Source organism: Chenopodium album, chromosome 27 (assembly GCF_948465745.1).
Source record: "Chenopodium album chromosome 27, dcCheAlbu1.1, whole genome shotgun sequence".
Taxonomy (NCBI): Eukaryota; Viridiplantae; Streptophyta; class Magnoliopsida; order Caryophyllales; family Amaranthaceae; genus Chenopodium; species Chenopodium album.
In genome coordinates, this window is record NC_137860.1 from 29,908,456 (window position 1) to 29,931,883 (window position 23,428).

The window sequence follows — 23,428 nt, forward strand, 5'->3', positions numbered from 1 at the left end:
TTGTTCTCAATCATCAGAGTAAGAATTACCTGATCTTTTTTTTTTTTTTTTTTTTTTTTGCCAGCCTTTCTTTCCCCTCGCTATTCCTGCTCTTCGTCTACTTCTTCTTCAGTGGAATTCACCCGAATGATGTAGACCTAAGAAAATAAGTGAAGTTACTAGTGGTATGATAAATATTTTGACAATCAAAGCAAAACTGGTTCATAATTATGTAGTTCTATAGGTAGAAAGACCAAGCATGGGCTAAAAAAGCTCAAGAAATAGACAATCAAACTGAGCTTATCCATAGAGCAAATAGATGAAACTTCTCAAACCTTATGAAATTCAGATCATCTATATTTGTACTTCTATACTAACTTGATTTGGTAAATGTACTTAAAGGCTATCGAATTAAAAGACGTTGTCTCTCATATAAGTGTGTCGTGTGGTATACGAAGTAGTATACTACATCTGTATGAAAATGTTTACTTGGTTAGTTGGTTACAACATGATTCAGGTGTTATGTTAGGCAGAAAAATTCAGACTGTTGTACAATAGTAATAACAAGAGCAGAAAGAGACTGAGGGTTACCTTAAAGGTAGTTGGTTCAATGAGCTGGAAAACAAGGGCATCTCCATCAACCAATTCATGATCAATAGAAAATCCTCTCCATCCACCACTAAGTCCATTTTTTCTAGCAAGGTACTTGGCCTTCCATTCATCTCCATCTTCATCAACTAGAGTGACCATCTCATCGTCGTCTGGAAGGTGGACCTTGCAAAATGGGATAGGAAAACTCTGTATGGCAACAGAGATTTACTTAAGTATGTGAGATTTCCCAAGATTTCTTCTTGAACCGAAGTTGTTCAAGGGCATAGGAAAGTTGGTTGTCTATTTTAGTAACTATTTTGCTGAATCAAAAAAGTGCTTGTTTTTCACATTTTTCTTAAGCAAAACGTGACATTCAAATTTTAGCTAAAAAAAGTTAGACCTTGATGTACAAGTGACAATCTTACAACTAATAATTGGGGCAAAAAGTAGATAACTTGATTACTTTTTCATAAAAAAAAAACATATCCAATGCAACCGTTGTATATTCTATGTGGCACAACATTAATCTCAACCCGTGTAAATTTAGACTTTTCTTCATTAATTCCAATTCCTCAAAAACCCCTAGTTTTTAGGGGTTGTGAACCAATAATATTTAAAAAATGGAGAAGAAAGGGTTTAAAAACTGACCAACCAAAACCCTCCAGTAACATGGGATTGAAGCATTGGTTTGATAAAGGCAGGAAATTCCGAGCCTAATTGTTGTTCAAGCTCTTCAGCTCTCTCAATAGCATAAACCCTATCCTTATCCGAGGCGTAAACTCGATTCAGAATATCCCTTCTCTTGTACTTGTATATCCTAGTAGCAATTTAGCATCCATCAAATCCATCAAAAATAGAAAGAACTAGTTTAGTTCATTTAAGTGCTAGATGATACACGACACCTAATATCAAATCTCGTCTATATCATTTGCTCTTTGTAGCTTACGCCAAAGAAAAAAATATAAGTAGAGATGAACTGAACTCACCTTCTACCTTCCGATATAGGCTCCATTGCATACTGTAAAGGCAAAAACAAACAAATTGAAATGATGTAAATAGGGTTTTTAGAAATAAATCAAAGGGTATTATAAATTGTAAAATTTTAAACAAATTGAAAATTAAACCTCTTTGTAATTGGGAGGAGGTTTATCAGCCGTTCGAGACGAACGACGAACAGACGAGACACCCGAATCACTTAATCTCGCCTTCAACTTCTTGGCCTGGATCATAGAGTAATGTACATGAAAATTGAAAAACTAGAAAAAGGTATAAACTTTATTAATTAGATGATTTAATTTAATTGAAATTACAGGGGAAGAATGATGGGTTTTTCTGGGGGAAGGTTTAAGAGCTTGAGCAAGTTTATGGAGATTAAGTTGCTCCATTCTCTTCTTGTTTTCCTCCAATCTCTGCTTCCTTTTGTCTTCATAGCTTTCTGTTGTTGTCACCATTTTCAACCCGAAACCGAAACCGAAGCCGAAACCGAAAGGGAAAGGGAAAGACCTCTGTGATTGTTGAGTTTTTTTCTTGAGAAATTGGTGGAACTTTTGGAGTGCCGAGTCTTTCTAATCTCAAATTGTGAATAGTAGTACACTTTCTGTATTTAATTAGAGAGAACTTTCTATTTTAAGGCATTTGTGTCTTTTTGAGCGCCACTTTCTTACATTTTTTGAATTTGAATCTTCTTTTTTTATTATTATGTTATTCTTATTATTGTGTCTGGATAACAAGTAGGCTTATTAGCCATATGGTTGTGGGTTATATGGTCCATTTAGCAACCAAGCAACTTTTTGGGTCACATTTAGTTACAAGTTTCCTAAGTTGGTCTTCAAGAAATTATCACCCCTTTTGCTCAAGTTTTGACGGTGATAGACTGGTAGTCATCCTTTATTTCATACGGTAATATCCGATATGAAGGAAAAAAAAAAAGGAGGTTATTACAAACGCGTGTTCATTTCCTTTTATGGTTTATAAAATGGTTAATTAATACGCTACTAGTCAAGTGCATATTATTTCTATTAAGAATGTGTTCACATAAAGTATTCCGTTGTTACACATAATAAAAAAAAATAGAGGTAGTATTCGATGATTGGTGAGTTCAAATAAGAATCATGTTATGACTTATGAAGTTATGAGTAATGATGTCTTTAACTCCATCATCCGCATACACTGATAATAAGTTAATGAGTGTTGAATTTAAGGGCATTGGTATACAAAATGAGATACCAATTGAGACATACTTTGTGTAATCCAGAATTGGCACCTCTAAAAAGCATTGGCATTGCACAATTGCACTTATAAATGCAATCATACATTCGTACACCTGATCAAAAGCCCTTCACTGACATAGCTTGTGTTCCGCATAGCAGTATAACAATTCCAAGACATATTCTCATTCATCTAAAACATAGATGTGTTAGCTTGCACATTTCAAATACCAAATAAACAGAGCTGCATTAATAACCAAGTTATCAAAAAGAACCCTCAAACTATCATGACAAAAATGTTCTTTATTAACAGTCTTTCACTCTGCACGTGTGACAGCAAAGCGAGGTGAACTGTGTAACTGTACAATAATTGAGACTCACATCAACATCTCGAATACTCTCACCACTGTGTTCATATAGACTAATCAAGAAAATTGCTATTCTATGATCAATTATCATGGGATTTGTACTTTGTAGCTATAAAAATAATTTCATCCCACCCGAAAAATTTCAAGGCATAAGAGCTCGTTGTGATCTTGTCAACTGTTTCCAGTCTACTTTGAACTCCATGAACACCAGCCATACCTTAAAGCATTTTCTTTACTTGCAAGAAGTCTGGATTTATCTTCTTTGCAGCTTCAACATCTTCTGGAGATGCCACTGCAACCACAACTCCTTTATCTTTGACTACATCAACTGCATCTGCAAATTCCTTGAAGTCCTTTACACTGCACAACATTAACAAATTTTCATAAGACTCCACCATAACTGTAACAAAAAGAGTTCAGAGAAAGTCTAGCACAACTAAATAGTATTTGATGTGTCAATGTGACATTATTTTTACTGCTAAGTGATTGAAAAAGCCTTTCTGCTGATCTTGATATTCAAGGGTAGCACCATATGCATCTTGAACACCATTCTGCAATCCGCAGTGGATGAAAGAAGTCTTCTGCTAATTGAAAATTTGTATAGAATGTTAGTAGCATATCCATAATTACCTTGTTGAAAGTATCTCCTCACGTCTTATTTCTCGTTCTTCTTCTGTGACTCCCAACAAGTGCCGTAACATACTGGAAAAGTAAGTGAAAATTGATCAGTATTGATTATTGAATACCTTTCAAAAAGATAAAGCATCTCACAAAAACAAGTCATACCTAAAATTATTTTTCTCGAAGTCTACGAATTACAACTTACCAAACAAAAAACTAATATTTGATATCATACTCTTCAAGTGACAAATTATGCAGTGACAAGTAAAACTATCCCCAAACTGCCTCATAATCGGCATAGAAGCCACAATAAATTTTAAGAAGCCATAAAAACCAGATTAAGAAAGAAAAAAGTAAATAAATGAAATAGATATGGAGCCAGTAGTTTAGAGTATAATTGTATTCCTCAAGAATACATCTGTGTGTTCCAACTGGATAACTTCTGTTTCCTTTTATCCCCCTCTTTTCATGTTCAAAACAAGAATATTGGTTTTTTGGAGCAAGGAGCTTCTAAGAGGCATTTAACTTCGAACTGACTTATCCAGACTTCAAGCGCAGCCATGATACTGGCCTCCTCATTTTACAATCTAATATACGTCAAAAAAAAATGAGCAAGCAAACTCATCTCGATAAACAAGGAACCATCTACCTCTCCATAACAAGAATTGCACATTACCTGCTATAACCTTTGGCATCTGGTAGTTGATACGAGTCAACATCACCAATGGTCCCAATAATTGCCTTGGCGAGAGCTTCATTATCTAATTCCAACCCACGGAGGAAATCACCCGTTCCATCATAAACTTCGAGTGTTTTTAACAAATTTGGATCTCGATAGGACAAATATGTGAAAACCCCTGGAAACATGACAGATGTAAGAAGTGAAAACAGCAAGAACTTACAACTTATAGATAATTAGATATTACTCAAGCTCACAGCATATACTAGTCACCTGAATGAGTATCAAAGTCACAAAAGCCACCATAAGCACCGCCACTCACTCGTACACGGTCCCACAGCCATGTATTACTGATATATTTCGAAATGACATAGGCACTTCCATCGAGCTTATAACCATCTCCATATACATTCGCAGCTTTTCCAACATAATTGACCTAAGGAGGATCAAAAGGAATCATTCATCACTTGCAATAAAACATAAAACCAAAAATATATGTACTAGCACATAAATGATGGATTAAAAATAAAAAATGAACAAAAATTTAAAAAAATTTTAAAAAAAAAAAAAAAAAAAAAAACAATGGAAATTACTTGAGTGGGTATCACAATGGCTTCATTATGACAAGAGAGTTGAGTATTCCACTTATTTGGTTCAGAGGAGAAGTCTGGAAGTGAGTCGAGAAATTTGCCAATATACTTTTCTGAATTTGTAATATTTTTCCCATCAGCAGTCAAATTTACCAAGCAATGCTTCTTTGTAAGTAAAGTTTTGCGAATCTCTTCCAGAGAGAGAGAAATTCCTTCCCAATCCTTATCAACTTTCTCTTCCAGGTCTCTCAGGAACTCAAGGTAACTAGAGGCACACCACAAAAAGATTAGTTTCATATCAAAACATAAATTTATTGTAAGCTGCAATTTAATTTACAGTATTAATTTTGCAAAGGAGGATATTACAATACTGATGTGAAAGAAGACATGGTCTCACCTGACACCACCCATTTGCTCAGAAATCCAACCAGCAGCATTCAACTTTGCATCCATCCTTGCAGCTGCGATCCCATGACCACTGCCCCTCAATCGATTCTGAAGACAAGTTTTTTGGCTATGGTATAAGTACAAAAGCTATTGCTTCATGACCAGTTTATCAACAAAGTCTTAAAAATGAATTGTAATAATAGATACCTCCATTCTTGCTTTACTCTGAGAAACAAATTGCTTGAAGCGCTGTTGATCATTGAACTGAACCTCCTGAAGGACAAGATTCATCTAACATATACAAAAAACCAAATTAGTATAAGTTTGGAACAAAGGCAACAGTTAGCTTGGATTGGCAAAGGAGAAATTAATGTTGTGGTTTAATGCTTTCACGGAGATTCAGTGGCGTTTGTGGTTAGAAGGGAATGCGCATGTGTTTCTCAATAACTGAATAACCACCAAAGTATACACTATACATACATTAGCGCTGACCTTACATTCTTACTAATATATAAAAATTAAACATTGTTTGTAATTCTTCATTCTTTTAAATATTGCAACATGGGGAGGAGGGGGATTACATTTCCTAAAGCAAAATTTAAATTAAAATAATCTATTGTTTTTGAAAGACAAAAATAATCTATTGTTAATTACATGACAATTACCATAATAAATTGTTGACATTGTGATAGTATATATCAAGATGAGTCTAACAAGACCGACCCACTTGACTATGCTTTTCCTCAAGTATGACTCACAATATGTGGTTAAAAAGTAGTACGTGAATAGAGTCAAAAGTGCAAACATTGTCAATCAATCAATCAATCAAAGCCTTAATCTCATAAGTGGGGTCGGCTTAGTCAAACGACAACAACAAAGCCTTAGTCCCGAAATGATTTGGGATCGGCTAACATGAATTGTCATAAGGAACCGTACGATATAAAGAAAGGGACATAATAAGAAAATCAGTTAGAAGAGTTTGAAAAGGTGAGAAAAGTGAGAAAAATAAAGAACATCCAAGAAAAATGAATGGAGTGTTAATAGAGAACAACAAAGAATAGAATTCAAGAAAGTTTTAAAAGAGTGGTTAAACCGTTTGGTAAAGGAAATCAGTACAGTTCATGAAAAACTAAAGGGATAAAACCAAAAAAATAAATACTAAGATAAATTTAAAATATATAAATGTAATCATAATACGTAATTGATGTGAATTTTCTCCCTCCACACCACCTTATCCAACACCATATGTTCCTCTATCCCCAAAGCACTCATGTCACTCTCAATCACCCTCTTCCAAGTTTTCTTCTTCCCCCTACCTCTCGCAATCCCAATACTTTGCAATTCTTCAAGCCTCCTTACCGGAGCGTCACTTGGTCTCCTTCTTACATGGCCAATTTTTTTCAATGTATATTTTTTAAAATGCCAATTTTTTTATAAGCTTTACTAATTTAAAAGTATACATTTGATCAGTCAAACTTATGCTTTGGCAAGCATGTCAGTCACACTGTTGCAAACATTCAAAAACAGAGGGAGAATTCATCTAGCATCTTTGTGGGATAAGTCAGTGGGAGTGTTTAACAGTCAGTGAATATAGAGAAACTGGGATATTTTGTAATTTATGGAGCTAATATGAGGATTTGCCCCCACAGTTCTGGGTTCTGGGTGACTAGGGTTCATGAAAGTGTAGCGTACCAGATTGAAAAGGTCTTCAGCGCGTTCAGCCATTGCTTTCCCTCTGACAATCAGCTTAGCACACGGGTCCTTACTATCCCTTACAGATGATGAAAAAGGGTAAACAGATATTCCTCCAGTTCTCCTTCCAATTAATTGATTAAGTTGCACAAAATCCATGTCTTTGGTGCCCATCTCCAACAACGATTGACTGCATAGAGTTTGGAAAGAATTAAAGCTCAAGACCGAAGAAAAAAAAAATCATGTGCAAACGGAATGCATCATTAATTAAAAGTTAAGTTGAACAAAGAATTCAAAAAGAAGAGACAGCAAACAAGTTCACCATGATTAACAAGTTTTCACTATGTAAGCAATCTTACCAAAATAAAGGTATATATTGGAGAAGCTCATGTTTCAGGGTACTCATATCAAATACAACTTCACTGTAAATGACATCGTTTGTGAATAAGTCATGCTGCAGAACAGTCACACCATTGATATTCCCAATCTGCAAGAGAAAACGCTTAGAAAAGATTTTTCAAAGAAAACGATATGACAGAAAATTACCCCCCAAACACACTATAAATGAAAAAAGGAAGTCCAACCTCAGTGGGAATATGAATGGGTTTTTTCGGGATGTCATGCAAAGATAGACATGGAACACTCCGCAAAGCTTCAGGTGGATCTGGAGTTTCCTGCTTTAAGCGCAACTCTTGAGTAGCACGAACCAATTCTGCTAGATCTTCCTCTGTCATACTTGCCTTGAGCTTCTCCAAAGATTCTTTTTCAACAGCCTCATCATGAGCAGCCATCTCTGGATCAGGCTGGCAGCAACAGCATTAGAATCAGATGAAAGCTGATAGAGCAACCTGTTTATGATTTATTGAATTTTGCAATAAATTCGGAATAAAGGAGATGTAAATTGCAATACTCACCTGCATTTCAACTGTTACACGGTGAGGGTTTTTCAGAATATACTTTTCAATTAGGGGAGAGAATACAGCTTTAGAGCCTTCTGCTGCTACTCTTTCCTTAAGCTTCATCAGTGGTTTCTCCCACCTCAATGGCTCAAAGGGATCCATATCATAAATCCATTTTCCCTACACCAACAAAAGAAATGGAAGTTACAATAGTGTCTCATAAATATTAACACACAATTTATTTTCTGACGGTTAGGGGCAGTCATAATTTAAAAACTCTCAGAATAGAGCCATATTTCTTACAATAGACCGAAGCATTAAGGATAGTCCACGTGGGAAGGAGCCAGTGTTATTTTCCCTCAGAGAGAACTCAATAGTATTCATGGACGCCTCTATAGCATCTGAATTGAAACCTTCTTCCACCAAATTTTTAAGAGTTGTTACCACTAGTTCTTCTACTTTTTGAATGTCCTCCTCTTGAACACCCTTCAATCCAATACTAAACTGAGGCTGCAAAAGATCATCATCAATGCCACCTCCAATGATAGCTTCTCCAAGGCCACTCTCCAGCAAAATTTTCCTTAAAGGAGAGGCTGGTGTTCCCAACAAAAGGTGATCCAAAAACGCAATTGCAAGCTCGGTCTCCAAATCTAGAGGCTTTTCAGACAGCAACCAATTAAGACAAACCATGTGCCTTTTCTTCAAATCCTCACCATCACCAGCAGGATATTTCTCTGTAATCCTGACAGGTTCTGAGAATAGTTTTTGCGGTTGAATTTGTGAGTCATTGGGAGCTGAGCTCTCATCAAACTTATCTAGATATTCTGCAAAGAACATTCACCAGATGAATGTCAGGTAAACAAATTAAGTCGAACTGATGGACAAAGGGCTCCATCAGAAATAAAGCTCAACACTGACTGCAAAGACAAGCATGGCATACCACTCAAGAGGCGAAGACGCTCGTTTGGATCATCATCTCCATAAAACCATATCCTTGCATTGCTAGGATGGTAAAATCTTTGGTGAAATTCCTGTCCATATGTATCACATTAGCAAAATGCATCAAATTAAGCTCATGACAGGGCTGCTCTGAAAAGAACAAGCAAAAATAGGAGTGATTTGTCATTTGAGGCTCAATATAATCACATTTGAATGTCACATACCTTAAATTTCTCAAACGTGAGCTTGGGAATGACATTTGGGTCTCCACCACTATCTACACCATAGGTGTTGTCTGGAAAGAGTGCCTAAAAGTCATAAAAACAACAAATAAGCGTTCTTCGACAAAGATGTCTTTGTAAAGCAATAATAATAATATACTTTAGGCATTGCTATACAACAACCAGTCTTTAAAATCCACATCAACAAAAGAAAATTTTCCCACAATATTACTTGAACAATACCAAAGAGAAAGCATGGTATAGAAGTTAGGGGCAAAGCAAAAATGAAACCGGGCAAAAAATGGGAACAGAGGAAGTGCAAAGTTTGTAACTAGCTTTTCAAAGTATCAATATAGTCCTTTGTCCCTATATGCATTTCACACTAGCTTTGTAAAGATATCTTAAATTATATTTCACAATTCTCTTTTGGGTTCATAAACATCTAGTATGTTCCTCAAATACCTTTAGAACCACAAATATCAATTAATGCTTCCTAAGAATGTCACTAGTTTCAGTATCTTTCTTTCAATTTTAATTTTTTCAACTGCCAGACCACACCTGTAAAATTTACTATGTGTCTTAACCCTATAGTGAAAAACAATAATTGAGGAAAGTAAGGTGAAATACATGCCTGTTGAGAAGTGCGACCTAAAACATTATCTGGCTGGGAATAAACACCCTTCATCTCATTAAAGACAACACCTGAAATCCGCATTTTAAATTAATCAACATAAAGAGGATTAGAAGTCAAAAGGAATTATTCATGACATCACCAGCATCATGACATGAATTATGGATTTTTCAGAAAATTAATGGTATCAAAAGTGATTAACAGCTAAAACCTTTATAAGATATTGGTTCTGAAGGATCATTAAGCTCATAATGCCAGCCTTCTTGTTGGAAAGTCCATTTGTCCTCCACACACTTGGGAAAGAACACCGCATCCAAGTAAACATCCACCAGATTATAGAAGTCCTGTTTGACATGCAATTCAATATGAATTAAATATACGAGTCTAAGGATGACATCAAAAATTTATTCCAGGAAAAGCACATACCTTGGTATTAGTAGATGCAACAGGATAGCAAGTTCTATCAGGATATGTAAAAGCATTCAGAAAGGTATTCAAGCTCCCTTTCAAAAGTTCAACAAAAGGTTCTTTCAGAGGGTACTTTCTGGAACCACACAACACACTATGTTCTAATATGTGAGGAATCCCAGTGGAATCACTCCTGCAACAACAGACAAAAATTTATAAGGAGGCTGGGATACAGCAACGGCAATAAGTACCCCAGATATCAGCTTGAAGCAACTTAAGTTGATTCTTATTGCAGCCAAGATTAGTACAATAGCATACCCCTATATTAATGAGAGGAAACAATTTCAGCAGCGAAAAAATAAAAGGTTTCGAGGACCACTTGGATAATAGCCATCATAATTAAGCTAGAGAGCACTAGAATTCTCTCCTTGAGGATTGGGCATGAAGCAGCTTAACTTGATTTTTATTACAGTAGTCAGCAACAGGAATCGGCCAAAGCTAACAAGGACATATATTCAAAGCCTAGGATCCTCTCTTAATTTCCAAGGGAACATCTTCTAACCTTTATCTGGACTTTGACATTGTGTTAGAATTTAGAAATCCAGAAAATGCCCAACGTTGTACAAGTTCGGCATCTATGTTCATCGCGTAATAAACTAGAGTACTACTTATAGATTTCAGGTTCCCTACTCAATATTTCGCCATATCTCTTACTATCATAATAGATTTCAGGTTCCCTACTCAGCCAGTCAAGCTCAATTCTAAAAAATACGCTCAATTCTAAAAAATACAACTCTAGCTTTTGAATGCTCAACATCCTCCTCAACTCTAGATATTAGCTCAATTCTAAAAAATACAACTCCAGCTTCTAAGTGCTCAACATCGCTCCTCAACTCTAGATATTAGCTCAATTATAAAAAATACAACTCCAGCTTCCAAGGGCTCAACATCGCTCCTCAACTCTAGATATTAGCTCAATTCTAGAAAATACAACTCCAGCTTTTAAATGCTCAACATCGCTCCTCAACTCTAGATATTAGCTACATGCTACTGATGCTAGTATAATTCATAACAAAATTCAAATGGTTAATATGTAGCTCAAATGCGGATGTCAAAAACCTATTAAACATCAAATTATCAAAACGGCCATTATCTTGACCAGCAATGTAACAGACACAGCACAAAGTAAACCAATAACAATAGTGAACACACAAGCTACGCTACTATGATAAGATAAGACGAATAAGAGAAGTGTTCGACTTACGGAGGAGTTCGAAAAACAATACCAAAAACCTTATTCTCATCATCATTAGAAACCGACATAACCTGAGCACCAGTTTTCTTATGCTTAAACAACACAGCTTTCGATTTACACTCATCAATAAACTGCTCCGCAACCTTCTCAAACCCAAGCTTCTCTGCAAACTCAAAATCATGCTTCCCAGACTCTACACCACCAAAAACATCCACCAATTAATCAATCAAACAATCAATTACTTACTGAAAACAATTCAATCATTACGAATACAATACAAACCTGAAGTAACGGCGGAGTCGGAAGTCGCAACAGCTGGAGGAGAGAGAGTCGAGAAAGTAGCACGACGGCCGCCGGAGAACGGCGACGGCGGCGGAGGGAGGGGAAGAGAGAGGGAGGAGATAGGGCGGAGAATGGAGTGGTGGCGGAGGAGAGAGACTGGTTTGGTGGAGGAATTAGGGTTCCGGCGAGTAAGGAGGCGGCGAGTTGCGGCGGAGAAGAGGCGAGTTGGAGATGAAGAGGAGAGAGAACGGAGTAGCATTGCTCTCTCCATTGGTGGACACTGAGGTTGTGGAAATGAAGCCACAATTATATGTTTTTATGAAATGAATTTTTATTTATTTTTGGGAGGGAAGTGGAGTTTTGTGCAAGAAAACCAGTTAAATGAATTAGAGTTTATGATGATAATATTTTTTTTTGATTGGATTTAAAGAGTAAGAGTTTGTAAAATTGGTGTTTGAGTTTTTCGATTGATGATTTGCTTGGTTTGGAGGTCTGAAAGCTGTTTGTGGTGTTGTGGATATTTGGAGACCACGTTTTTTAGCTCCAAATATTTGTGAGAAATTGGTTGTTTTTTTTTTTTTGGTTTTTGTTGGTTTTTCGTGTTGACGTGTTGGGACTTGGGAGTAAGAGAGGGTTATAGTGACGATCGTCTTCAGAAAAATTGGTCTTTAAAATTGATTACTCCGTACAAAAATTAGCTGTAAAATTCATTCATACTAATATAAGGTTAAAAAATTTTACTTTAATTTAAAGTAAATTGCTATTCTGAAATATTACAGCACAATATTAAATATTAATCATGCATTTTATAATGAAATGATGATTCACATAGGGGTAAAGGGAATGATTTTAAGAGAGATAGGGAAGGAAATGAAGGAAAAGCCCTTTAATACGAGTAACGTGTTTCTTGGTAGTGTTAGACGAGGAACTCTAGCCCACTCCCGGGTATGTGTCTTTCTACCCAATACCACAATATAAAATTACGGAGTATTCTTTTTTTCTTTTCCTTTTTTTTTCATTTCATCTTCATCTTCTTCTTCCTCCATTAAACCCTTTTGCCACCTCCATGGATAGCTCTCCCATCGCCAGCCAAACCTCCTCCCACCCCACCTTCACCTTCGACAGCAAAAAAAAAAAAAAAAAAACCCACCCCACCAGCTACTACCTTGGTCGAAAACCAAAAACACTCAACTATCCCCGTTAAAAATCACCGAAACCCACCCAAAAAACATAACCGACAAACGAGAAACACAAATTTTAACTTATGGCTCTAACCATTAAAAACAGTGAGTTCTATGCTTGAAATCGTCTGAGCTCAGTCGAAATTGATAACGATAATTGTTTGTCGGTGCTCAAATACTATTAATTTCTATATTGCTATTCTTGATTTGTATACATTTATCATAGTGTTAAATACTATACTTGAGAGGATAGAGATTACATTTTTACAACATGGGTAAGTAATGTGTGAAATTACAATTTTGTCCCTAGCATGGGCCCAACGAACTCATACCCGGTAGTGGTCTGCCAGTCTACCACCACTCGTGTTCAAACATCCACCTCCTTTTTTCTGCCTTCACCATTGCACAATCGCCTTCTTCCCTACTATTATGTTGATGTCGTCACCCTTTGTCGTTGTTACCTCCCTGCCAACCCTTTGTTGGGGGCTCCATCCCCGGTGCCCCCTTATCTTTCTTACTTCTCACTTTAATTAATTACCGCCATTAAGAGCTCAGTTTTGAGGTTTTGATCGTCAAATTCGATCAATATATAGAGTGTTCATGATCGAATCTCACATTATAGAACCACAATGGATGAATTTTCCTATTTTTTAAATCTTTCTTTCTACTTAATTTTTAAGGTTATCGGTTTTGGGTGGTTGTTGGTTTATTTTTTGGTGGAAGGTGGTGGTTTCTGATATGGGTGGTGGTGGTGGTGGTGGTGGTTTGGAGATAAGGTAAAGATGCATTGTGAGGGTGTGTGAGTGTTTGGGGGTGTAGTTACATGTTGTAAATTATAGTTGGGGTGTATAGTTTTATGGTGGGTTGAATTGTTACGAGTGACGGTATGAAGGAGTCAATGAAGGTGAGGACGATGCTTGTATGGTTCTGTGGTGGTTAGTGTTAGCAAGGTAGTGTGCTAGGTGTGGTGGTGCATGTTGTATAAGAAAATGAACGGAAATACCACAAGGGATTGGAAACCATGGTAGAGAGGGATGCAAGAAACGGGAAAGGAAAATGTTGAGTATTTGGTTTGATCTAAATTCATTTTGTTGCGATCTTGCGGACTCCTTTTTTCAAAACACAGGTTTTATTTAAGCTTATTTGTAGTCGAGGATGGGAGAAGATCCAACAAATAAATTATTTTGAATTTACAATTTTCTAATTTCTTAATCAATTTGTTGATTGAATTTGAAATGCTTCAAAAGGTAAATTTTCATTATTCGTAGTGCTTTAGCTTGTTTTCACTTTTTTGACGCTCAATGTAATCGGCGGTCATTGTCAACCGTCTCATTAGATGCATACCCTATGCCTCTTCCTCATCTAGTCTCTTAGCTTCCTTGAGAAGCTTTGTTTTCAACGACTTCCCCAAGAAGCCTTGTTTTCTCTTACGTATTTTTAAATTTACTTTTTAAATATTTTTTTATATATGCTATCTTTATATGATAGACCATTATTAGGCACCTTTTTTTTTACAAACAAAAATTCCACAAATTAAACTATCAAGCAAGAATAAACAAATATCCCGTTTTCAAAAAAAAAAAAAAAAACAAATACCCCATTCAAAAAATTCGTAAAATATCATACACGTAAGGGAAAATTATACTCGTAACCTGCAATTACGCATCCAACCCAAAAGATCCCAACTCTTTTTTTTTTTGTTGTAAAAAGATCCAAACTCATTTATGAATCAAATCAACCATACACCTTTCTAAAAGGAATCATTAGATAATTCATTAAAACGGGTCGGATTTCTTTCCAAAAACCTTTAATTAGGTGTTTTCATAATTCAGCAAATGCAAAGCGCGGGAAAATGAAAATTCCCAGACACACTTTCCCTCCTCCCATAAACACCACCAATAAATACTCAATTAAAATACCCACGAAAAAAAAAAACAGGTAAAAATAAACCGCTCAAACAATTACAATCTCCTCTTTCTCTCTCTTAAACCCTAAAACCACCGCTAAACCGCTGTACTCCGGTCACCGGAATATCATTTTCCGGCGAGAAAAGGGTATTTTAAGATGTTTTATTCGCATACTTTCTTGGCCCGAAAAGGCCCGCTTGGTACTGTTTGGTGTGCTGCTCATCTTCAACATAAACTCAAGAAATCTCATTATGCTTCTACTGATATTCCTTCCACTGTTGGTTAGTTTCATGTTTCTTTAATTTTGATTTATTTTTTTTGATGTTTGCAAAAAATAAAAATTCAATCTTTTTTTTTTTTTTTTTGGTTATAAAGTAAGTAACTTGATTGTTTTTTGTTATTAGTGTAATGATGAATTGTATTGGAACCAATAATTTACTTCATTTACTATAATTATGGTTATAATTATATGGTATGAGGCCGATTTACAATAATTTATCGTGAGATTGTAGTGATTTTTTATTTTTTTTTTCTTCGGTTACTAGAGTTCATTTTGGTCCAAGAAATGGTTTTTGGTTAATTAATAACAAATTTGAGAGTTCTTGAATCTTCATTTTTTGTAAAATATATGGGTTTTATGCATAAAGATTCAATTTTTACATAGGTGAAACCTTTTATTTTGTAATGGTTGAGTATTAGTTGATAGAGATTATGTTAATGGTGTTTTTACTGTTATATAGAGAGGATTATATGTCCAGAAGTTCCAATTGCACTCAGAATGTCAGGACATCTTCTATTGGGTGTTGTTCGGATATATTCAAAGAAAGTTGAGTACCTTCATCATGATTGCAATGTTCTTTGGGTGAGTTTAAGGAATGCCTTTCGCCATGTCGATGTTAATCTGCCTGAAAACGCTAACCAGGCTCAGTTTAATGCCGTCACGTTGCCGGAGACTTATGCACTTGATGCTTTAGACTTGCATGATGATATGTCCCTTATTGATGGGTGAGTTTGTTATTTCGTTTTCGGGCTCATTTTACGTGCGATGGAGTTTTGCCTTTGAATTTATGTGAATTAATTGTGATTTTGCTTGCTCAGATCCCAGGATGATCACCATAGAAGCCAAGAGGATATAACACTTAAAGGTTGCATTTTGGTACTGTCAGTGTTTAGTCATTTTCATAATTGTTTTAACTTCTAATGTATTGATAGCAACTTTCTGAATGTGTTACAGAACAGTATCATTCCGAAAGAGAGCTTTATGTCAGGATTACATTTGACGATGTAATGTGTTTCCTTTTCTTTTCTTATAACACATTGTTGCAAGAAACTCCGGGTTTATAACAATGATATGCTACTTTTGAACCTAAGAGTGCTCTTGTATTATCCATGTTATAAGCATGTCACAGTTATAAACTTGGCAAAGACTTGCTATTGCTGCGTTTTTTTTTTTTTGGGTTTCTATTCCTTGCCCTCTCTTGGAAGAAATTAACATGTCGAAATTGATTTCTGTAGGATATCATTCCAGGCACAATGGACTCCGAGCACAGGGAGGAGAGTGATCCAATGCAGATAGAGTAAGCTGTTTACTGATGTCTATATATTGGTATATATAAGTATCCTATTTTTAGGCTCAATGTGAAAGTAAAATTCAACATTTACTTATCCCCCCATGATTGCAGCATTCCTCCTGAAGTTCCTGCTCCACCCATCCCCAGTCCAGATAGGGACAATGGCGAAGGTCCCAACCAAAGTGAAGAACATGGGAGGCCTGAAGGTGAAATTGTTCCACCATTTGAGGTCATGCGTGACGCTACTGACTATGATGTCCATGTGCACAGCCCGATTCTACGGCCACATAAGGAGAATGTTGACCCTAATATTAACATATCTCCCCCAAAGGACACGACTGAGAAGGAAATTGAAACTCCGCCATCAATTCCAATGCCTTCTCATGAACCACTGCAGTATAGTGGTCCTTCTTCTCCCCCTACTGAAGCTCATGTGGATACCGATCCTCTTGGTGAGCACATTCATGATTCATCCTTCCGAAATATATATACAAAGAGGTGCATGAACTACTTAAAACTAAACACTTTGTTTTTGTTTTTTTTTTTTTTTTGCATTTGTTTTTTTAAACAGCAAATGTTCCATCGACTGCGTTGGCACTCCGTCCAAGTCCACCTCCTGAGCAGCCTCAACCTCGGCAGAGAACCAGAAAGAGAAAGCAGCTGTTTGATGAGTCTCTGGTCTTGACTAATGAGTATGATTACCTGTTCCATTAGGCTACCTTTTCTTCCCCCTTATCTTTTGCAGTTCGATTCTTATGAGTTTGTATTGCAGGGCTTTGAAAAATGCACTCAATGATTGCTCTGATTTAGTAAAGAAGAAAAAAAAGTTGCCTTGTTCTGCTTTGGAATTATGGAGGTTTAGTGAGAAAAAGAAGAAGAATGAAGAGGTTTTCTCAGAGCCACTGATATCCGGTAGGTAGTCTCACAAATATAGTTAATGGCATATGATGGTTTTCTCTCTGCCTCAATATGTAATGGGTAAAAAAAACTTTGTTATGTTGCAGGAATGGGTGCCAATCTCCAGAATCTCCTAAGCAAAGACTTAAGAATTTCACACCCGAAATTGCCTGTGACAGAAGAAGCTCAGTTGGAGTCTAGGGCAGCAGAATCTCCTGCACGTACTCCCAATGTTGGTGATGAAATTGAGCGTCTTCGATCAGCAGATCAGGAGCCTGGATACAACATTGAGCAAATATTTCCTTCCTCCCCACTATTAATGTCTCCACAGTCCCGTACTGAAGCAATGTCCTCTTCCCCAATAGTTCCAAGTTCAGTTTCAGAGCCTAGATTTGGAACTACTGATACTCAATCAGATATGGGTATGTATACCCGGTCTGCTGGCACGGAGCTTGAAACACCAATCTTGAATTTTGAGGATAGAGATGATGATGGAGGTACTGCTCCATCAGACATTCCTGAATCAAGAGCTTCTATGGAAGCTGATGTAAGTATTCTGAACTACTCTATTTTGCATTGATAGAGAAAGGTCCTAGAAGAGAGAAGATAATATGGAGTACAAAGGAAGCCACAATTTTCTTTTCTATTTCTGAGGCAGGGGACGGAATAATGTTAGATTATGGAGAAAATACCCAGGCAATTGGAGAAGGGTTACACAGTTTAGTTTATCCTTGTGATACATCTTGTAGCACTCTGCTACTCGACAACAGACACCCAACAAATTTTAGGGACTTGTGGCTTAACACACATCCTCAATCTCCTCTGCACTTTTCAGTTGATCAACCTTATTGTTCCATATAACTACAATTTGTGCCAACCATTTTGTATGGAATTATCAGACTAGTGAATTAGGACACAGTTGACTAATTGCACTCTCTTGGCACAGGCTAAGTGCCTGTCCCCCTATTACTTATTTCCTACCACTACCTTTTAACAAGCTTGGTCACGATTAGCCCACTGCTCACCTCTTATGAGAGTCAGGCACCTCTGGACCCTGGTTCTTTAAGGGCAAACAAGGAAAGTTGGATTAGTCTTTTGACTTCTCCATTTCCAAAATTTAGCAGATTTTTCCTCTTGCTATCAAGTACCAACCTAATCCTGTAAATAGGCTAGTACTTAGCCAACGCCCTAGGCACTAAGGTCAAGAAAGCTCAATCCCGTCTTATAATTAACACCTGACATATGGTCAACCCAATGAATATAGGAGGAATAATCTAAGCAACCAACATATTTTTGGCAGAAGCTGCAGAAATTTATTGAATGCTATTATTAGGATTATTTTTGATTAACTTTTTTATGGCACACCTAAGAGGGTTGTAGTGTTATACCTATTTCCACAGTGCTTAAGGATGTCTTGGCTAGCTTTAAAGTTTTGCAAAGGCCTGTTCTCAACTAATGCTTCCAAACACAATTATAGCTAGCTCATATTTGAGTCCCATTGCACATCAGTGTCTAGCTTTATCATCTTATTATGGTAGTTGGCTTCATATGTTAGTTTGGAAGACAACATACTGATAATTTTCAATACAACTGCCATATGTTAGTCATAGGGTTATTTTAATATTCATCTACCATTTCTTTATTTGCGATGTAGCATTGGAACTGTATCTTATATGTCATTTATTTTGGATTTAGTTAAATTAAGTTCAAGTTCTGAAATGATTTTCACTGCCGTGTTTGCATTTCTGAACCTTTCTAAAAGTTTTCACCTTTGACATGTCTAAACGATGTCTTTAATTCTTGGCTGAGGCATCTTTTAAGCTACTAAGCTGCCTTTAGCACACTGTTAGATTTTTTGCCTATCATTGCTGAGACACCTACCTATTTCGATTGCAGGATCTCTCTTTTTTGGAACTAGATAACAACAGCCCCACTGGTAAGCTGCATGTACTACTATATTAATAATTGCTTATATCTGGCTAGTTATAGGCATTTAATATCCAATTTTAGAATTGTGGTTAACATTAGCTTTCTGTATCAGATTCTCAAGGAGCTCAAACGGGAGATACCATGTCTGCGAGGACAAGGTCACCATTATGTTTCCTAACATTTTAGGCTTCATTAGCATATTAGGCTCAATACTGTGAGATTAAACTTGTGTTTTTTGGTTGCAGGGCAGTGGCTCAATTTCTGAAATATCATTCTCCTGTATCCAACCTCGCAGACGGTTCTGATAGTTTAAGTTTAAGCACCATATTGGAAGGAAGACGAAGGAAGTTATGTGCACGGATGTTTTATGAAACTTTGGTATGTCTTAAAATATTATTTCAAGGTTTTCTAAGATTGGATTGGGACTTTAGGAGTACCTCTCAGGTTCATGAAATCCCTCACTGACTATTTGATCGACCTTTTTTTTTTTTGGTGCTACACTGTGACAGGGATTTGTCTCTCATTAGTCTGTTCTCATCTCTAAGCTTTCCTCTAGTATTAGCTGCCTAGACCCTAAAGATGGACAGTTATAACTATGAGGAATAGTGTCTTTCATCAAATGAGTTGATTAATATTTACATAAGAACTCAAGATTCAACGCAAAATGATTTAGTATTTCATTAATCACATTTCTGATGGTTTCTGCTGACTTCAGGTTTTGAAGGATTGTGGACTGATTGACGTTCAACAGGATGAGCCCTATGGGGATATTATATTGAAGCTGACTCCTAATATCTCTAAAGCCCAACTATGAGGTTGCATCAGATGAATTGGTGTTTATCCCTGATAAACCATATAAACAGGTATGCTCTTTGGATTTACTAGGAGCACCTTAAAAAATTGTAGGGAGATTTTGCCTTGGTCATATTCGTTAATCTGTTTATGCATAGAAGTTTGAGATTGTTTGCTCTGCCCATGTGCTCTGATTTCTTTCATTTTAGTTTTGCATCACTTCTATTTATATGCTAATCTTTTTTTGAGCATAATTAGGTGTGTTGTTAAATTTGCAGAAGTGTACAGCAGTTCGAGTAAAAACTTATGTTCAATCATAAATAGGGTGGGATCGTTGCACATAATAGTTGATACCATGACATGATGCTGATGGCTTAAGTATTTCTTGTACTAGGAAATGATCTTGTAGTCTGTAGTGTTCTCGATGTTTAGAAGCCTAGGTCACTTTTTGTAGTGCTACACTGCTACCATATCAGGTGTAACTTGTAAGTTAATGTTAATGATAATTTAAGCTTGTTAGTTGCTACTCACAATGCTTGATTATTCCCTTATTAATTTTTTACCCACAATTGCAATTCTAGCATTACGAGTTCAATAATTTACGCTGAATTCAAGCCAAATAGATACAAAATACTTGCAACATTACCAAGAAGAAAGCACGTCAGAATTGCCTTAACTCAGCACATGAACTGAAAGCATTGCATTAATTTAAATAATTAGAAAGGCATAGTACAATATGTCATTTATTATCATAGTCTAAAATTCAGAAAACTCAGCTATCACTGCATCAGCTAAGATGAGTTGAGGAAGGCAACAACCTGGTCCAGAAAAGGGGCAGCATTGGGAGAGCCAGGGGTGAGCAAATGGAACACATGGTTCTCTCCAAGTGTCTCCACCACTTCAACATTAGCCTTGCAGCCACTCTTCTGCAGGGCCTCCTTGTAGTGGAAACCCCTGTCCCTCAGGGTATCCTGCTCCGCCACGCACACCATCACCTTATCTACAGCCAAATCTGCCAACTCCGGGTCAGTGGCCGGGTTTATAAGCGGATCATCTAACCCACTCGTTCCGGGGCATACAAATTCCCACAGCTTACCTGCCAGCCCCCCTCCAGAAGCCTTGATCTTCTGAAGTTCAGACCCAATTCTATCCTTCCCCCAGAAATATGGGTGGACGAGGATAACACCTTTCAACCCCAACTTTTCAATCTTTTCTTTTCCCAGGCGCTTTACCATATGATGCGCTATATTAGCACCAGCACTGTCCCCTGCCAAGAAAACTCGAGACAGATCAGCATGATCCTTAATCCAAGGGTGAACATCTTGCCCATCTCCCATCCCAACCCAATTAATTGCTGCCCACGAATCCTCGTAGGCAGCAGGAAGAGGGTGTTCAGGCGCCAACCTATAATCCACAGACACAACTAAAACATTGGCCTTACAACATAAGCCGTTCAGATAATTATGGTACAAAGGTGACATAGCTGATTCAATACAAAATCCTCCTCCATGGATGTAAATTAACACCGGAAGCCGTCCCCCGTCTCCTCCTGCAGGCTTATATAACCGCACCGAAACGCCACCTTCTTCCTCCGGGCGCACAGCCACGTCTACTGACTCCACCCCCGTGACCGTGTCGGTCGAGGCCGGAACACGTTGAGTGCCAGTGAACCTCTGCACCCTTCCATCTTTGTAGACCACTAGAAAGGGGCGAAGATCATGGGTTACATCTTGTACATTTACAGTAGCCATTGCTTTCATTGCTTCTTCCATTTTTCTCCTATCTTATATTTTTTAATTGGTTGTTTTAACTGCTTATTTTGGAGTGTCAATAATTTGATTGCCTTTGCCCTCTTTTATATTCAACGTGTGGTGTTAACTTGAGCAGAAATTCCAGTTTTTTTTTGTTGTTTTTTTTTTTTTAAAACAGAAACCAGATTTTTAGGATTATCTATCATCTATATTTTCTTTAAGTAAAATGTGACTCATTTGATAAGATGAGGATGCTTGAGGGGGTGGAGTTTCTCTTATCTTTTCCCTACATCTTGCAAGTACATACATGGCTCATAAATACCGGATGAAAAATCCGTAAGGATGTAAGAGTTAAAATTTGATCGGGATCTTTCTAGTTACAACGTTACGTAGTAGCAATAAAAAAATCTTTCTTTTTTCATTGACAATTCTTCTCACGCCAACTTTTTATATGACCTAAATCACCTACTCTTGCAAAATGTGGACCCTTGGTACAATCACACCAATGTTGATAGCCTAGTCAAGGGCCTCAAGGCTGTTTGCCTGTTTGGTGCAACTGGTTGATGAAATAAGGCACCTTTTGGTGCAACAAAAGTCGTAACATCACTCATTTAGTATCTATGTTTTAGGCAATGCTGTTTTGGACATTTTCGTGGTCTGAGGGCGAAAACTAGAAAAGAAGCTATTTGACAATGGAGTCGTTTTCCATAATAATAAATTGACAAGACATTCATAAATTTATACTATATATTAAAATTCTTTAATAAACAATCAATCAAGTCTTTCATTTCACATGCATAAAAATATGAATTATACAAGATGTGAACCCACAATCTTAAGTTTCAAATCTATAGTGCTAAGCTATAACCATATTAAATGTCATTTAATTAAATTTAAATATAAACAAGGATGTCAATTTGTCAATTATAGAATTAATACAGTAACTCGATCGGGACATCGCTCGGACTTAAAAACTAGTTTTAAATTAAAAAGGTCACCAAAAATTTGAGTGTTCTTTACCCCTTATTCCTTTTTTTTTTTTTTTTTTTTTTTTTGGGAGGGGGAGCAAACAAATTACTCATTAATGGGGGAATACAATTTTCCCAAATCTGCTCTACACCAAATGGAAGTATTTTACCCCTTATTCCTTACTGTGCATTAAATATCATTAAAATCATAAATATTACGAGTAGTATATTGCTCCGTACCAATATTCTCCCATCTAAATCCATCCAAAAAGGAAGATGTCTACAATTATTACTTAAATATATATCACTTTCAATCAATGAAAAATAGAAAAAAAAAAAAACAATTAAAAAAGTCTATATTATTGTTGTTTGACAAAAGCTAACGAAAGTTCCGGAGGTGGTAGATTATACGACTAAAAAAGTAGAGTTATCAAATTGAAATAAATATTAATTACATCAATCGACGTGTGATTTTGAAATGCAGAAAATTTTTTAGTCCCTTCGTTTCATCATAATCTCCCCATTTGGAATCTTGACATTATTCTCCAAAATTATTCTTGATATATGCTCTGGAAAATGTAACATAGTCATGTTGAGTCTTATATATTTGTCTCAATGAGTAGTTTAATTATGGATAAAATAATGCGTTGACAATGTGTACAGTTAAAGTGTGAAGATTGTAA

The 23,428-nt window shown here is 36.5% G+C and overlaps 3 protein-coding genes and 1 pseudogene across 3 annotated transcripts; 1 reads left to right on the forward strand and 3 right to left on the reverse strand.

The window, feature by feature from the left end:
• Window positions 1-39: 39 nt before the first annotated feature.
• LOC145621414 (B3 domain-containing protein At3g19184-like) lies at window positions 40-2,113 on the reverse strand. The gene is made up of 6 exons (XM_081676147.1): window positions 1,881-2,113; window positions 1,695-1,790; window positions 1,557-1,588; window positions 1,219-1,387; window positions 571-777; window positions 40-137 (listed from the first exon to the last, which is right to left on the reverse strand). The coding sequence occupies exons 1-6, from the start codon at window positions 2,019-2,021 to the stop codon at window positions 81-83; spliced, it is 702 nt and encodes a 233-aa protein (XP_081532273.1). The 5' UTR covers window positions 2,022-2,113; the 3' UTR covers window positions 40-80.
• Window positions 2,114-3,060: 947 nt separating this feature from the next.
• Window positions 3,061-12,258, reverse strand: LOC145621563 (presequence protease 1, chloroplastic/mitochondrial-like). Its single transcript, XM_081676292.1, has 19 exons — window positions 11,750-12,258; window positions 11,477-11,660; window positions 10,231-10,405; window positions 10,016-10,148; window positions 9,805-9,875; window positions 9,177-9,260; window positions 8,954-9,044; window positions 8,317-8,837; window positions 8,029-8,193; window positions 7,699-7,917; window positions 7,474-7,601; window positions 7,115-7,304; window positions 5,630-5,713; window positions 5,433-5,530; window positions 5,039-5,300; window positions 4,719-4,881; window positions 4,443-4,623; window positions 3,776-3,847; window positions 3,061-3,505 (listed from the first exon to the last, which is right to left on the reverse strand). The coding sequence occupies exons 1-19, from the start codon at window positions 12,018-12,020 to the stop codon at window positions 3,364-3,366; spliced, it is 3,234 nt and encodes a 1,077-aa protein (XP_081532418.1). The 5' UTR covers window positions 12,021-12,258; the 3' UTR covers window positions 3,061-3,363.
• A 2,703-nt stretch (window positions 12,259-14,961) lies between these two features.
• Window positions 14,962-20,581, forward strand: LOC145621009 (sister chromatid cohesion 1 protein 3-like). Its single transcript, XM_081675749.1, has 14 exons — window positions 14,962-15,118; window positions 15,578-15,842; window positions 15,936-15,982; window positions 16,072-16,121; window positions 16,353-16,414; window positions 16,520-16,860; window positions 16,980-17,100; window positions 17,181-17,320; window positions 17,413-17,852; window positions 19,202-19,241; window positions 19,347-19,392; window positions 19,480-19,612; window positions 19,950-20,097; window positions 20,305-20,581. Exons 1-13 carry the CDS (start codon window positions 14,995-14,997, stop codon window positions 20,046-20,048), a joined length of 1,908 nt encoding a protein of 635 aa, XP_081531875.1. The 5' UTR covers window positions 14,962-14,994; the 3' UTR covers window positions 20,049-20,097; window positions 20,305-20,581.
• Window positions 20,582-20,711: 130 nt separating this feature from the next.
• On the reverse strand, window positions 20,712-21,889 carry LOC145621081 (putative carboxylesterase 2 pseudogene; annotated as a pseudogene).
• Between the last annotated feature and the right edge of the window lie 1,539 nt (window positions 21,890-23,428).